Source organism: Rhinatrema bivittatum, chromosome 3, assembly GCF_901001135.1.
Source record: "Rhinatrema bivittatum chromosome 3, aRhiBiv1.1, whole genome shotgun sequence".
Classification (NCBI taxonomy): Eukaryota; Metazoa; Chordata; class Amphibia; order Gymnophiona; family Rhinatrematidae; genus Rhinatrema; species Rhinatrema bivittatum.
The window spans coordinates 181,460,474-181,472,853 of NC_042617.1; the positions used below are offsets into that span (position 1 = coordinate 181,460,474).

The 12,380-nt window shown below is 47.8% G+C and overlaps 1 protein-coding gene across 1 annotated transcript in view; it reads left to right on the top strand.

Annotated features, from left to right (window-relative positions):
• Positions 1-12,380, top strand: part of WDR64 (WD repeat domain 64) — a 540,197-nt gene that overhangs the window by 15,225 nt on the left and 512,592 nt on the right. The window contains exon 2 of the mRNA XM_029594015.1: positions 3,330-3,460. Within this exon, the coding sequence (XP_029449875.1) occupies positions 3,330-3,460 (131 nt within the window). The remainder of the gene's footprint in view (positions 1-3,329; positions 3,461-12,380) is intronic.

A 12,380-nucleotide genomic window follows, 5' to 3' on the forward strand; every position in this document is an offset into this window, starting at 1 on the left:
ATAGAAGGACTTGGGGTCACTCAATAAAGTTAGCAGATAGCACATTTAAGACTAATTGGAGAAAATTCTTTTTCACTCAGGGGCGGATTTTAAAAGGCGCGCGAATAGCCTACTTTTGTTTGCGCTCCAGGCGCAAACAAAAGTACGCTGGATTTTAGTAGATACGCGCGGAGCCGCGCGTATCCACTAAAATCCTGGATCGGCGCGCGCAAGGCTATGAATTTTGTATAGCCGGCGCGCGCCGAGCCGCGCAGCCTACCCCGTTCCCTCCAAGGCCGCTCCGAAATCGGAGCGGCCTCGGAGGGAACTTTCCTTTGCCCTCCCCTCACCTTCCCCTCCCTTCCCCTACCTAACCCACCCGCCCGGCCCTGTCTAAACCCCCCCCTTACCTCCGGGAGGCGTAAATCCCCGCGCGCCAGCGGGCCTCCTGCGCGCCGGGCCGCGACCTGGGGGCGGGTACGGAGGGCGCGGCCACGCCCCCGGGCCGTAGCCACGCCCCCGTACCCGCCCCCAAAACGCTGCCGCCACGCCCCCGAAACGCCGCGACGACCGGGCCCGCCCCCGACACGCCCCCCTCCGAGAACCCCGGGACTTACGCGAGTCCCGGGGCTCTGCGCGCGCCGGGAGGCCTATGTAAAATAGGCTTCCCGGCGCGCAGGGCCCTGCTCGCGTAAATCCGCCCGGTTTTGGGCGGATTTACGCGAGCAGGGCTCTGAAAATCCGCCCCTCATTGTACAATTAAGCTCTGGAATTTGTTGCCAGGGGATGTGGTTAATGAAGTTAGTATAGCTGGGTTTAAAAAAGGTTTGGATAATTTCTTGGAGGAGAAGTCCATTAACTGCTATTAATCAAGTTGACTTAGGAAAGGTACTTGCCAGGTTCTTGTGGCCTGGTTTGGCCTCTGTTGGAAACAGGATGCTGGGCTTGATGGACCCTTGGTCTGATCCAGCATGGCAATTTCTTATGTTCTTATGAATGTGACGTCTCTATTTTGAAGGTCCTTGGGAAAGCTAGGCACAGATGTATTGAGTTATTTCTGTGAAAAAAAGGTATCACTTTCAACTTGCTTGTTTGATACTATCTTCTTCAGAATGGGGCGGATTTTAAAACGAGCGCGAATAGCCTACTTTTGTTTGCGCTCCAGGCGCAAACAAAAGTACGCTGGATTTTAGTAGATACGCGCGTACCCGCTCGTATCTTCTAAAATCCTGGATCGGCGCGCGCAAGGCTGCCGATTTTGGGCAGTTGGCGCGCGCCAAGCCGCGCAGCCTGTCACCGTTTCTTTCGCCCTCCCCTCACCTTCCCCTTCCTTCCCCGGCCCTATCTAAACCCCCCCCCTACCTTTATCCAAGGATTTACGCCTCCCGGAGGGAGATGTAAATCCACGTGCGCCAGCGGGCTGCTGGCGCGCCGAGACTCGACCCGGGGGCAGTTCCGGAGGGCACGGCCACGCCCCCGGAACGCCCCGGCCCGAAACCACGCCCCCGGGCCCACCCCCGAAACGCCGCATCCCGCCCCCAAAACGCCGCGTCGTTCGGCCATGCCCCCGACACGCCCCTTCCGAAAACCCCGGGACCTACGCACGTCCCGGGGTTCTGCGCGCGCCGGCGGCCTATGGAAAATAGGCGCGCCGGCGCGCAAGGCCCCTGCTCGCGTAAATCCGGGCGGATTTATGCGAGCAGGGCTTTTAAAATCCGCCCGTTTGTGAATGTTTCTTTTCCAATTTGTTTGCCAAACCCCCAAAAAACATTAAACAAGAAAACATCCCAAAGCAAACAAAAAAATAACAAAATGGCCTCTGGCTGGGCCTTCGCTGGCCAAAAATCTGCCAGGGCTGGGGAGCTCCCACACTAGCTCCCTCTTATCCCTGTTCCATATCTGGTTTGTGAAAGGGCAGGAGTGATGCCCAGTCACTCTTCCTTCGATCCAAGCACTTAAAAATGGTGTCAGAGTGATGTCACTTCGATGCCATCCACTGGTGCTGCTGATGCCATTTTGATGTATGGCTGATATATTTTTACAGGTGTACAACACCATGATAATGGCACTGGCTACACTGGAAGAAGGCACCAAAGTAACATCACTTCGGTACCATCCTCCAGGTGGATGATGCAATTTTCAAAGCACTGGGACCTGGGCAGCTTTTGGCCGAGAAGGCCTAGGCAGGGCCTCCAGAGAACCGTATTCATATTCATAGCGTTTACAAAAAAATGCCTCTGAATTTTGTGGTATTGATGTTGGAAGTAATTTTCAATTCGTTCCATTCATAACAAACCAAAAATGGCCGCATGTGTTGCATTTTTGGCATTTGTTAGAAACAAATGCACGTCCATAATGCATGGAATATTTGCCTATATTTTGTCTGGAAACCTGGTTAATTAGCATTTTTTGGTTATCCTGAAAGACAGACCTATTTGGGGAAAAGGAGACCTTGAACGCTGGATTGAGAATTGCTGTTCTGGATACATACAAATTGATTAAAATGCTACTGTATTTCAAGTGTTCAAATCAGGTATATAGTTCCATTCTTCTTTTCCATCTTTGTAAAGGTAAACACCATGATTGCCCATTTCCCTTCTTCTGGGACCTCACCCATCCCCCATGAATTTTTAAAGAGAATTGCTAAGGGCTCTGTAATAACTTCAGCCAATTCTTTAAGTACCCTAAGTACCTTATAGTTGGTATAAGACATAATGCATTTTTTATTGCTACATCTATAGGGGGAAAACACAATTAATAGCAGCTGACCCTTATATAACCTCTTTGTGCATGAAGAAATAGCTGCCTCAGGTTTTGATGAGATCGTGAATGCATAGTTGTGACAAAGCTGAAAGCAGTGTCTTTCCCAAGTGCCATCTACTGTGCCGCTGCTTGTTTCTTACTTTAAACTAGACTTGCCTGGAGGCAATTCATCTGAATCTGCAGTTGTGAAATGATCACTGTGGCTAATTTGTATGCCCTGAAAGTTTTCCATAATTCACTGAATGGAATTTTTTCTTGTAACTTTTAATGGTTTTCTACTTTCCCCTAGAATAAGTTATATTGCAGTAACTATTTGTCATGCATTGTTCTCCTTGGAACATTATAGTAACACGGGTTTCTTAAAGTTACAAAATCTGCATTGTCATTAACTTTCTAGGTAATCATCTTTAGAAATGCATTGAACTTTAGTGCTTGGATTGTGTTATTTTATTATATCCTGTTCCAAATGATTCTAGGTACTAAATACATACAATTAAAGAGCTGATTCTATTGAATTAAAGGTAAAGGGGATATGACTATCCTGCTTCATTATTCTTTTTAATCATGAATTATTTTCTTCTACTTAGATACAATTGATTATGAACACTTCTATAAAGAAGTAGTTTCCTTGTTTGGAGATAACATGAATACCCAGGAGATTAAAACCTTTTTTAGGAAGATCAGCAGCAATCCTGAAGCCCCAATAGATTGGAGTGAAGTAAGTAGTGGTATATGCTCTATAAGATGCAAATGTACAATGTTACACATTTGGAATTGACATCTTGGCCAATTTGATTGACTGATTAGCTTTTTGCCTGGCAAGTTAAGCGGAAATGAGTGGCCATACAAAACGTTTCAATTACCCCCCACTGTCTGACCAAAGGAACATTTCCCATTACAGAGAATAGCTTATGAAGAAAATGCAGCAAGCCCCAGGCTTGTATGTTAAATATAAGCACTCTGTGAAAGCCTTCTTAATTATTAAATTTAACACAACTTAAACCCACAGGGCCCAGTTTAGACCTTTGCGTTTTGATTTTTCATTTTTCAAATTGTCTGTGTAGTATTTGCAAAGCCAAAGATGTCTTAGAACTTCAATAAGGAAAATGCTTACTTTCCTTTAAATAAACAATACTATTTATGTTTGATATGTTTATATGGTTAGCTAAGTATTTTTATATGCATATTTAAAAATTTTTTCTGGACTGGATAGATGATTACAAATCTGTGGCTCTGTCCCTGATGGCATTCACCACTTCTCTGATATCCCCCTTACAAATGTAACACATTTATTTTTCTTTTCTTTTTGTTGCATCGGAAGTGGGCCGAGGTGGGGTTGACCAACCCGTAAGTAAGGATCTACAGGTCACCACCATCAGCAGGTGGAGTGGGCTGAAGCTAGAGGCCGCTAGAGCTTCACCTATACCAGCCCTCGTTCCCCTCGGGTTGAGCCTTTGGGTAACAGGGCTGGCAGGTCTTAGGTGGGCCTCGAGGTTAGTTAGTAACAAGAAGTGGATAAGCCCAGAGAAAGCAGCCAGTAGATGGTGTAGTCCTACCCTGGACTGGATTCGGTACAGGAACTCAGGCGCCAAAGGAACAATAAGTAACTGGAGGCGCTCAAGCAAAGGAAGGCATAAGCCTTGTATGTCCACGTCCAGAGGATAGGCAAGAGGAGGCGTCACTGACAGGCTAGGATCAGAGTCGGCGGCAGGTGGAAGTCGTGGTAAGCGGCGTAGAACTCTGGACACAGAAAGGTCTATAGCAAGGTCGATCAAGGCAATGGTCAGGGCACGGAGAAGGCAGGCGTAGTCAAGCGTAGCTGAGGTCCGGAGTTGGAGATAGGCTGATGAGTAGTCAGGCATAGTGGAGGTCCGGGGTTGGAGTTAGGCTGAAGAGTAGTCAGACGTAGCGGAGGTCTGGGGTTGGAGTTAGGCTGAAGAGTAGTCAGGCGTAGCGGAGGTCCAGGGTTGGAGATAGGCTGAAGAGTAGTCAGGTGTAGTGGAAGTCCGGGGTTGGAGATAGGCTGAAGAGTAGTCGAAATCCAAAGAGTCAGTCCAACACATAGATGAGAAAGGAACGAGGAAGACAGGAACCGGGAACCATAGGAATCAGGAACATGAAATAGAGAGGATTCTCTATCAGCAACGAGTACGAGGAGTACAAGGAGACCTGTTGCAAAGGCAACACTATGGAGCGAGGCCTGAGCTTTTATACGCTGAAAAGTCTGATATCAGCATCCGGGCTTGCGGCCAAGTTCCCACCGTGGGCCCTTTAAAAGAACTAGTGATGCACACGCACATGCCTAGGGAGGGGTGTGGCGCCGATGGCGGTGTCTCTCTGCAGGCTACGTGGAGAGGCCCAACGAGCAAGGACATCTTGGCTGGCAACACTAGAGACCGTGCGGCCAGGTTCCCACCACTGGCCCTTTAAAAGAACTAGTGATGCACACGCATGTGCCTAGGGAGGGCTGCGGCGCTGATGGCGGTAACTCTCTGCGGGTTTTGCGGAGAGGTCCGACTAGCAAGGACATCTTGGCTGGCAACACTGGAGACCATGCCAGAGCTGGAGACACTGGAGGTGACCCAAGGTCAGAGCTGGCAGCCCACCGCCACCAGCGAAGAGGAACTAGGAGCTGGAGTCCGCACGAGAAGGTGATAGGGCTGTGCCATGGGTCTGCTGCGGGTGGAACGAGTAACAGTACCCCGCCTTTACACCCCTCTCTTGGAGGTCGGGGTTTGCCCGGATGGGCACGATGGTAATTTGAGAGGAGGGTCTTATCCAGGATGTTTCGAGCTGGTTCCCACGAATTCTCTTCGGGTCCATATCCCTCCCAGGAGAGGAGGTATTCTCACCGGCGGCCCCCTATGGCGGATGTCTAGGACTTCATGGACCTTGTATGTTGTATCAGTTTCTGTCACCAAAGGAGGTGACTCAGGGGCTTTCTGGGCAGGTCAGGATAAGATGCACAGTCTTTAAGAGTGATACATGGAATGTATTATGTATTCCCAGCGTAGGAGGCAGCTGAAGCTGGTATGTAACAGGACCGATGCGTTGGGTAACAGTGAAAGGACCGATATATCTAGGAGCAAATCTCTGAGACGGAATTCGAAGTCGGATGTATCGAGTACTTAACCAGACTAAAAAGGCAGACTTAAAAGACAGGAAACAGAGAGTAGGATTAAATGGACAATTTTCTCAGTGGAAGGGGATGGGCAGTGGAGTGCCTCAGGGATCTGTATTGGGACCTGTATTTTTCAATAAATTTATAAATGATCTGGAAAGAAATTCGACAAGTGAGGTAATCAAATTTGCAGATGATACAAAATTGTTCAGAGTAGTTAAATCACAAGCAGATTGTGATAAATTACAGGAAGACCTTCTGAGACTGGAAAATTTGGCATCCAAATGGCAGATGAAATTTAATGTGGATAAATGCAAGGTAATGCATATAGGGAAAAATAACCCATGCTATAGTTACAAAATGTTAGGTTCCATATTAGGAGCTACCACCCAAGAAAGAGATCTAGGCGTCAAAGTGGATAACACATTGAAATCATCAGTTCAGTGTGCTGCGGCAGTCAAAAAAGCAAACAGAATGTTGGGAACTATTAGAAAGGGAATGGTGAATAAAACGGAAAATGTCATAATGCCTCTGTATCGCTCTATGGTGAGACCGCACCTTGAATACTGTGTACAATTCTGGTCGCTGCATCTCAAAAAAGATATAGTTGCGATGGAGAAGGTACAGAGAAGGGCGACCAAAATGATAAAGGGAATGGAACAGCTCCCCTATGAGGAAAGACTAAATAGGTTAGGACTTTTCAGCTTGGAGAACAGACGGCTGAGGGGGGATATGATAGCAGTGTTTAAAATCATGAGAGGACTAGAATGGGTTAATGTGAATCAGTTATTTACTCTTTCGGTTAATAGAAAGACTAGGGGGCATGCCATGAAGTTAGCATGTGGCACATTTAAAACTAATCGGAGAAAGTTCTTTTTTCCTCAACACACAATTCTGGAATTTGTTGCCAGAGGATGTGGTTAGTGCAGTTAGTATAGCTGTGTTTAAAAAAGGATTGGATAAGTTCTTGGAGGAGAAGTCCATTACCTGCTATTAATTAAGTTGACTTAGAAAATAGCCACTGCTATTACTAGCAATAGTAGCATGGAATAGACTTAGTTTTTGGGTTCTTGTCAGGTTCTTATGGCTTGGATTGGCCACTGTTGGAAACAGGATGATGGACCCTTGGTCTTATCCAGTATGGCATGTTCTTATGTTCTTTATTTATTTATTTATTTATTTTTAATTTTTATATACCGATGTTCCTGTATAATATACATATCGCACCGGTTTACAAGGAACTGAAACTGTCGCCTCTGGGGCGGAATACATTGGAACAAGTTGAAAATAAAGAACTTACAGAGAGATCAAAAGGACTACATTCAAAGAGACTATTAGCTGAAATAAAGTACAACTCAAAAACATATGTACAGTGAGATAGATGGACCGGGGTCTATAAAGTCATCGACTTCATCGGGCCTTAGCTCTCCGGGAATGCTTGGGCGAAAAGCCAAGTCTTTAGCTTCTTTTTGAATGTCATTTGGGCAGAGTTCTTGGCGGAGATCCGGAGGGAGCGAATTCCAAAGTGGGGGACCTGCAGTGGAAAGGGTGCGTTTCCTCAGTGAGGTTTTTGCCAGCTGGGTGTGTAGCATGTTCTTGTACGCACTTTCTGGCCAGGGAGGAATTCAGGAGCTGAGCGACTTTGACTGTCAGCAGTTCTCTTGGCCCAGGAAGCGGCCTGACGCAAGCGGAGATTTATCTGTTCCCATAGCATTTTAAGGGCATCCGCAGTAGCCTGTGCCATAGGTATGGGTAATGGTGGTCGTGGTTGTTTCCCATAGACGACTGAAAATGGAGATGTTCAGTAGCAGTAGCGATGTGAGAGTTGTGTGAAAACTCTGCCCAGGACAAGAGGTTTGACCAATTATCTTATTGGTCGATATAAGCGCAGGAAGGCATTCAAGGAGCAATTCATCCGCTCAGCTTGCCCGTTGGCTTGGGGATGATAGGCGGTTGTGAGGCTGATGTTTATGCCGAACTTCCGACAGAAGGAGCGCCAGTACCTGGCAACAAACTGAGGACCTTGATCTGAAACAATGTTCATGGGTAAGCCATGTAGTCTGAAGATATGATGGAAAAATAATCGTGCTAATTCTGGAGCAGATGGTAGGCCCAATAGAGGTACAAAATAGGCCATTTTTGAGAAACGGTCTATGGTGACCCATATTACGGTGTGACACTTAGAAGGAGATCCACAATGAAATCCATAGACAAGTGAGTCCACGGTTCTTCGGGTGCTGGAAGAGGTTGTAAAAGACCCCAAGGTCACGTGACCGGTGGTTTTTGTTGTGTCATACGTTACAGGATTCGACAAATGCTTTCACGTCGGAGACCAAAGTAGGCCACCAGAAGAACTGCTGGAGCAGTGCCATGGTTCATGCTCGTCCTGGGTGACCAGAAAATTTAGAATCCTGCGCCCAGCGAAGAACTCTTTCTCGGAGCCATCGGTGCATGACTATCTTTCCAGCAGGAACTGGATGAGTGGCAGACAAACAAATACAAGCTATGTCGATTATATGTGTCGGCTCTTCCAGGGTACCTTCGGGTTTGAAGGATCGTGATAGGGCATCTGCCCGAAGGTTCTTGTCGGCTGGGTGATAGCAAAGTTCGAAATCGAATCTGGAAAAGAACAAGGCCCATTGAGCTTTACGGGCATTGAGACATTGTGCTTGACTCAAATGTTCCAGATTCTTATGGTCGGTGAACACAGTAAATTTGTGTTGTACGCCCTCTAGCCACGGGAGCCACTCTTCGAGAGCCAATTTTATGGCGAGCAGCTAACGATCCTCGATGCTGTAATTTTGCTCTGCAGATGAAAATTTATGGGAGTAAAAGGAACAAGGAACTACGGTAACAGAGGCGGTACGTTGACTCATGACAGCCCCAGCCCCAATGGCGGAGGCGTCAACTTCGACTAAGAATGGGCGAGTCAGGTCAGGATGGTGCAGACAGGACCCTTTCTGGAAGGCTTCCTTCAAACGATGAAAAGCGGCAATGGCCTCAGGCGGCCAATTTCGTGTGTCTTGGCCTTTACGGGTCAAGGCGGTCAGTGGAGCAGCCAGAGTAGAATAGTATGGAATGAAGTGACAATAGTAGTTGAGGAATCCTAAGAAGCGCTGCAGCGCTTTGAGGTCCACTGGCTGTGGCCAATCCAGGATTCCCTTTAATTTGGCTGGATCCATAGAGAAGCCTTGCCGAGAGATTATATAACCAAGGAAAGGTAAACTGGATCTCTTGAATAGGCATTTGTCCAACTTCGCAAACAGATGGTTTTCACGAAGGTGCTGGAGAACGGTTTGGACATCGGTATGATGAGTATCGAGGTCTTTGGAAAAGACGAGAATATCGTCCAGATAGGCTACAACTTTGGTGTACATTGGATCTCTGAAGATTTCGTTCATCATTCATTGGAATACTACGGGTGCGTTACAGAGGCCAAAGGGCATCACCAAATATTCGTGGTGCCCATCTCGGGTGTTAAAGGCAGTTTTCCAAATGTCATCAGGACGGATTCTCACCAAGTTATACACGCCGCGTAAATCCAGCTTCGTAAATTTGGAGGCACCCTGTAGATGATCAAATAATTCGGAAATCAATGGCAAGGGGTATTTATCCTTACGGATGATGGCGTTTAGGTAACAGTAGTCAATACACGGCCTAAGTGACCCGTCCTTCTTGGTCACAAAAAAGAATCCCGCTCCCATGGGAGACGTAGACGGGCGAATGATCCCCTTTGCAAGATTCTCCTGAATGTATTTCGTCATTGCCTTTGTCTCGGGCAACAACAGAGGATAGGTGCGTCCACGAGGAGACATGGTTCCTGGAAGGAGGTCGATTGGACAGTCAAACCTTCTGAGAGGTGGAAGGAGGTCGGCCTTTTGTGTAGAGAACATGTCCTCAAAGGCCGCATACAGTGCAGGTATGCCAGAGGACATAGTAGCCAGAGATACCACAGGAGATGGTATCACTTACTGGAGGCAAGACTGGTGGCAGGCGGGACCCCACTCCACCAGTTGTAAAGAAGCCCAGTTGAATTGAGGAGGGTGCTTCTGTGGCCAAGGAAGTCCAAGCACTACAGGATGGATGGATTTATCCAACACTAGTAGTTCAAGTTCCTTGATGTGTAAGGCCCCAGTGCATAACTGGACAGGTTCCGTAGTCAAGGGAATTTGGTCGGGTAACGGCTCTCCATAAATAGAAGCTATGCATAGTGACATATCAAGTGAGCGGGTCTTTATGCCCAAAAGCTGAACAAGGTCCTTAAGAATAAAATTACCTCCTGCTCCAGAATCTACCAGAGCAAGTACCGGGAAGGACCGGGAGTCCCAGATCAGAGTAAAAGAACAGATAACTGAGGGGCCGGAGAAGTTGCACCCAAGTTCAGGACCCCTACTGAACTCGGGCCAAGGAGTTTCCCGGACGGATAGGGCAAGTCTGTAGATGGTGGCCAGGTGCTCCGCAATACAGACACAGACCAGTTTGTCTCCACCGGAGGTGCTCTTCCAGTGTCAGCCACCCACAACACAACTGCATGGGTTCTTCCATCTTGACCACTCTAACTTCACTGCAGGAAGCAGGGTTGGTAATAGGTGGTGAACGGGAACGAATCCGTGAAGGCTTCTGGGCATCTGATTCTCCCGGTGATGCTCTTGAAGACGATGGTCGATTCGGCCTGCCAAGTCTATAAGGTCCTCCAAAGAGGAAGGGAGCTCCCGTGCAGCCAGATCATCTTTCAGCTGTGGGGAGAGTCCATCCAGGTAGATAGCTCGGAGGCAGTCTTCCTGCCAAGCAAGCTCAGTAGCCAAAGTCTGAAACTCAATGGTATAATGAAAAAGACTTCTTTGTCCTTGACGGAGGTGTAGTAAACTGGTGCTTGCCACGGCATGTCGCACTGGTTTATCAAAGATTTATCTGAATACAGCCACAAACTGAGCCCATTCCTTCAACAAGAAATCCGAGTGTTCCCACAAGGGAGAAGCCCAGGCCAGCGCCTTTCCTTCAAGGCGGGATAGGATGAACGTGACTTTAGTCAACTCGTCCTGGAAGACGGAGGGCCGCAGAGCGAATTGCATGTAGCATTGGTTAATGAACTCTCTGCAGAGTCTGGAGTCGCCGTTGAAGCGTGGGGGCGCTGGAAGTGCCAACAACGCTCGAGGCATCGATGGAGGTGGCTGTGGATAAGGAGGAGCTGGAAGAGGAACCGGATTATTTGTAAGGGCATCAAGCCGGGCATGTAGTCGATCCATGGAGGAGGCCAGTGCCTCAAGGAAATGCTGCTGTTTTTGTACCTTGGAGGCCAGGCCTAGAATGGCCTGGAAGGCACACGGCTCCACCGAGTCCATGGCCTTTGCAACTTTTTGTGTTGGAGGTGGACCCTTGGGCCGAGGTGGGGTTAACGCAACCTGTAGGTAAGGACCTAGGGGTCCCCACCATCAGCAGGTTAAGTGGGCTGAAGCTAGAGGCTGCTGGAGCTTCACCTGTACCAGCCCTCGTTCCTCTCGGGTTGAGCCTTTGGGTGCCGGGGCCGGCAGGACTTAGGTGGGCCTCGAGGTTAGTTATTAACAAGAAGTGGTTCAGCCCAAAGACAGCAGCTGGTAGATGGCGTAGTCCTACTCTGGACTGGATTCAGTACAGGAACTCACGTGCCAAAGGAACAACAAGTAACTGGAGGCGCTCAAGCTGTTGTGTCCGTCACTGTCAGACGTCTCTGCTCCGCCTACCTTACCTCGTTGGCAACTCCCTTTGGGGTTGATGGAAGGCTAGCTGCTGCGGTGTCTCCTGGCCATCCTCCTCCGACGTCCCCGGACCGACTCGACACTGCAATTTATTTATTAATTATTCTTGCTATACCGGCTTTCATGACATGAATCACATCAAACCGGTTTACATTTAACAAAGTGTGCAAGGTAAGAGAGAACTCAAACAACTGGAACAAGAGTATGTTAAGGAGAGTGACAGTTACAATAAAACAGGGAAATAAATAACTGGGAGCTGGAAGCGAGAAGAGGGGAAGTTAACTGACAGCAAATTATTTACAGGGTAGCAAGATTGATTCCAATATAATGAGATTTGTATAGTAAATGGCTTTGATAACAAGGTGATGGTGATGACAGCGAAGTGAGTGGTTTGTTATTTAAATCCATTTTTGATAATGTGATTGAGATGTCGGGTGTAGGTCTCAGTCAAGGACTGGAAAGGCTTTTTTAAAAAGCCAAGTTTTCAGCCTTTTCCTGAATGTTGGTAGGCAGGGTTCCTGTCTCAGGTCCGCTGGGATGGAATTCCATAAAGGTGGACCTGCTGTTGAGAACGCTCTGACACTGAGAGATTTATGTTGGAGGGTTTTTGCGTGTGGAACCTGAAGCGATTCTTTGTAAGATTCCCTGATGGGTCTGGCGGACGTGTGTTTTTTGAAAGGAATTTGTAAGTTGATCCGGGTGTGTTGGTGGATGACTTTGTAGATGGTGGTGATGGATTTGTAGATGATTCTGTAGTGAATCGGTAACCAGTGAAGGTCCTT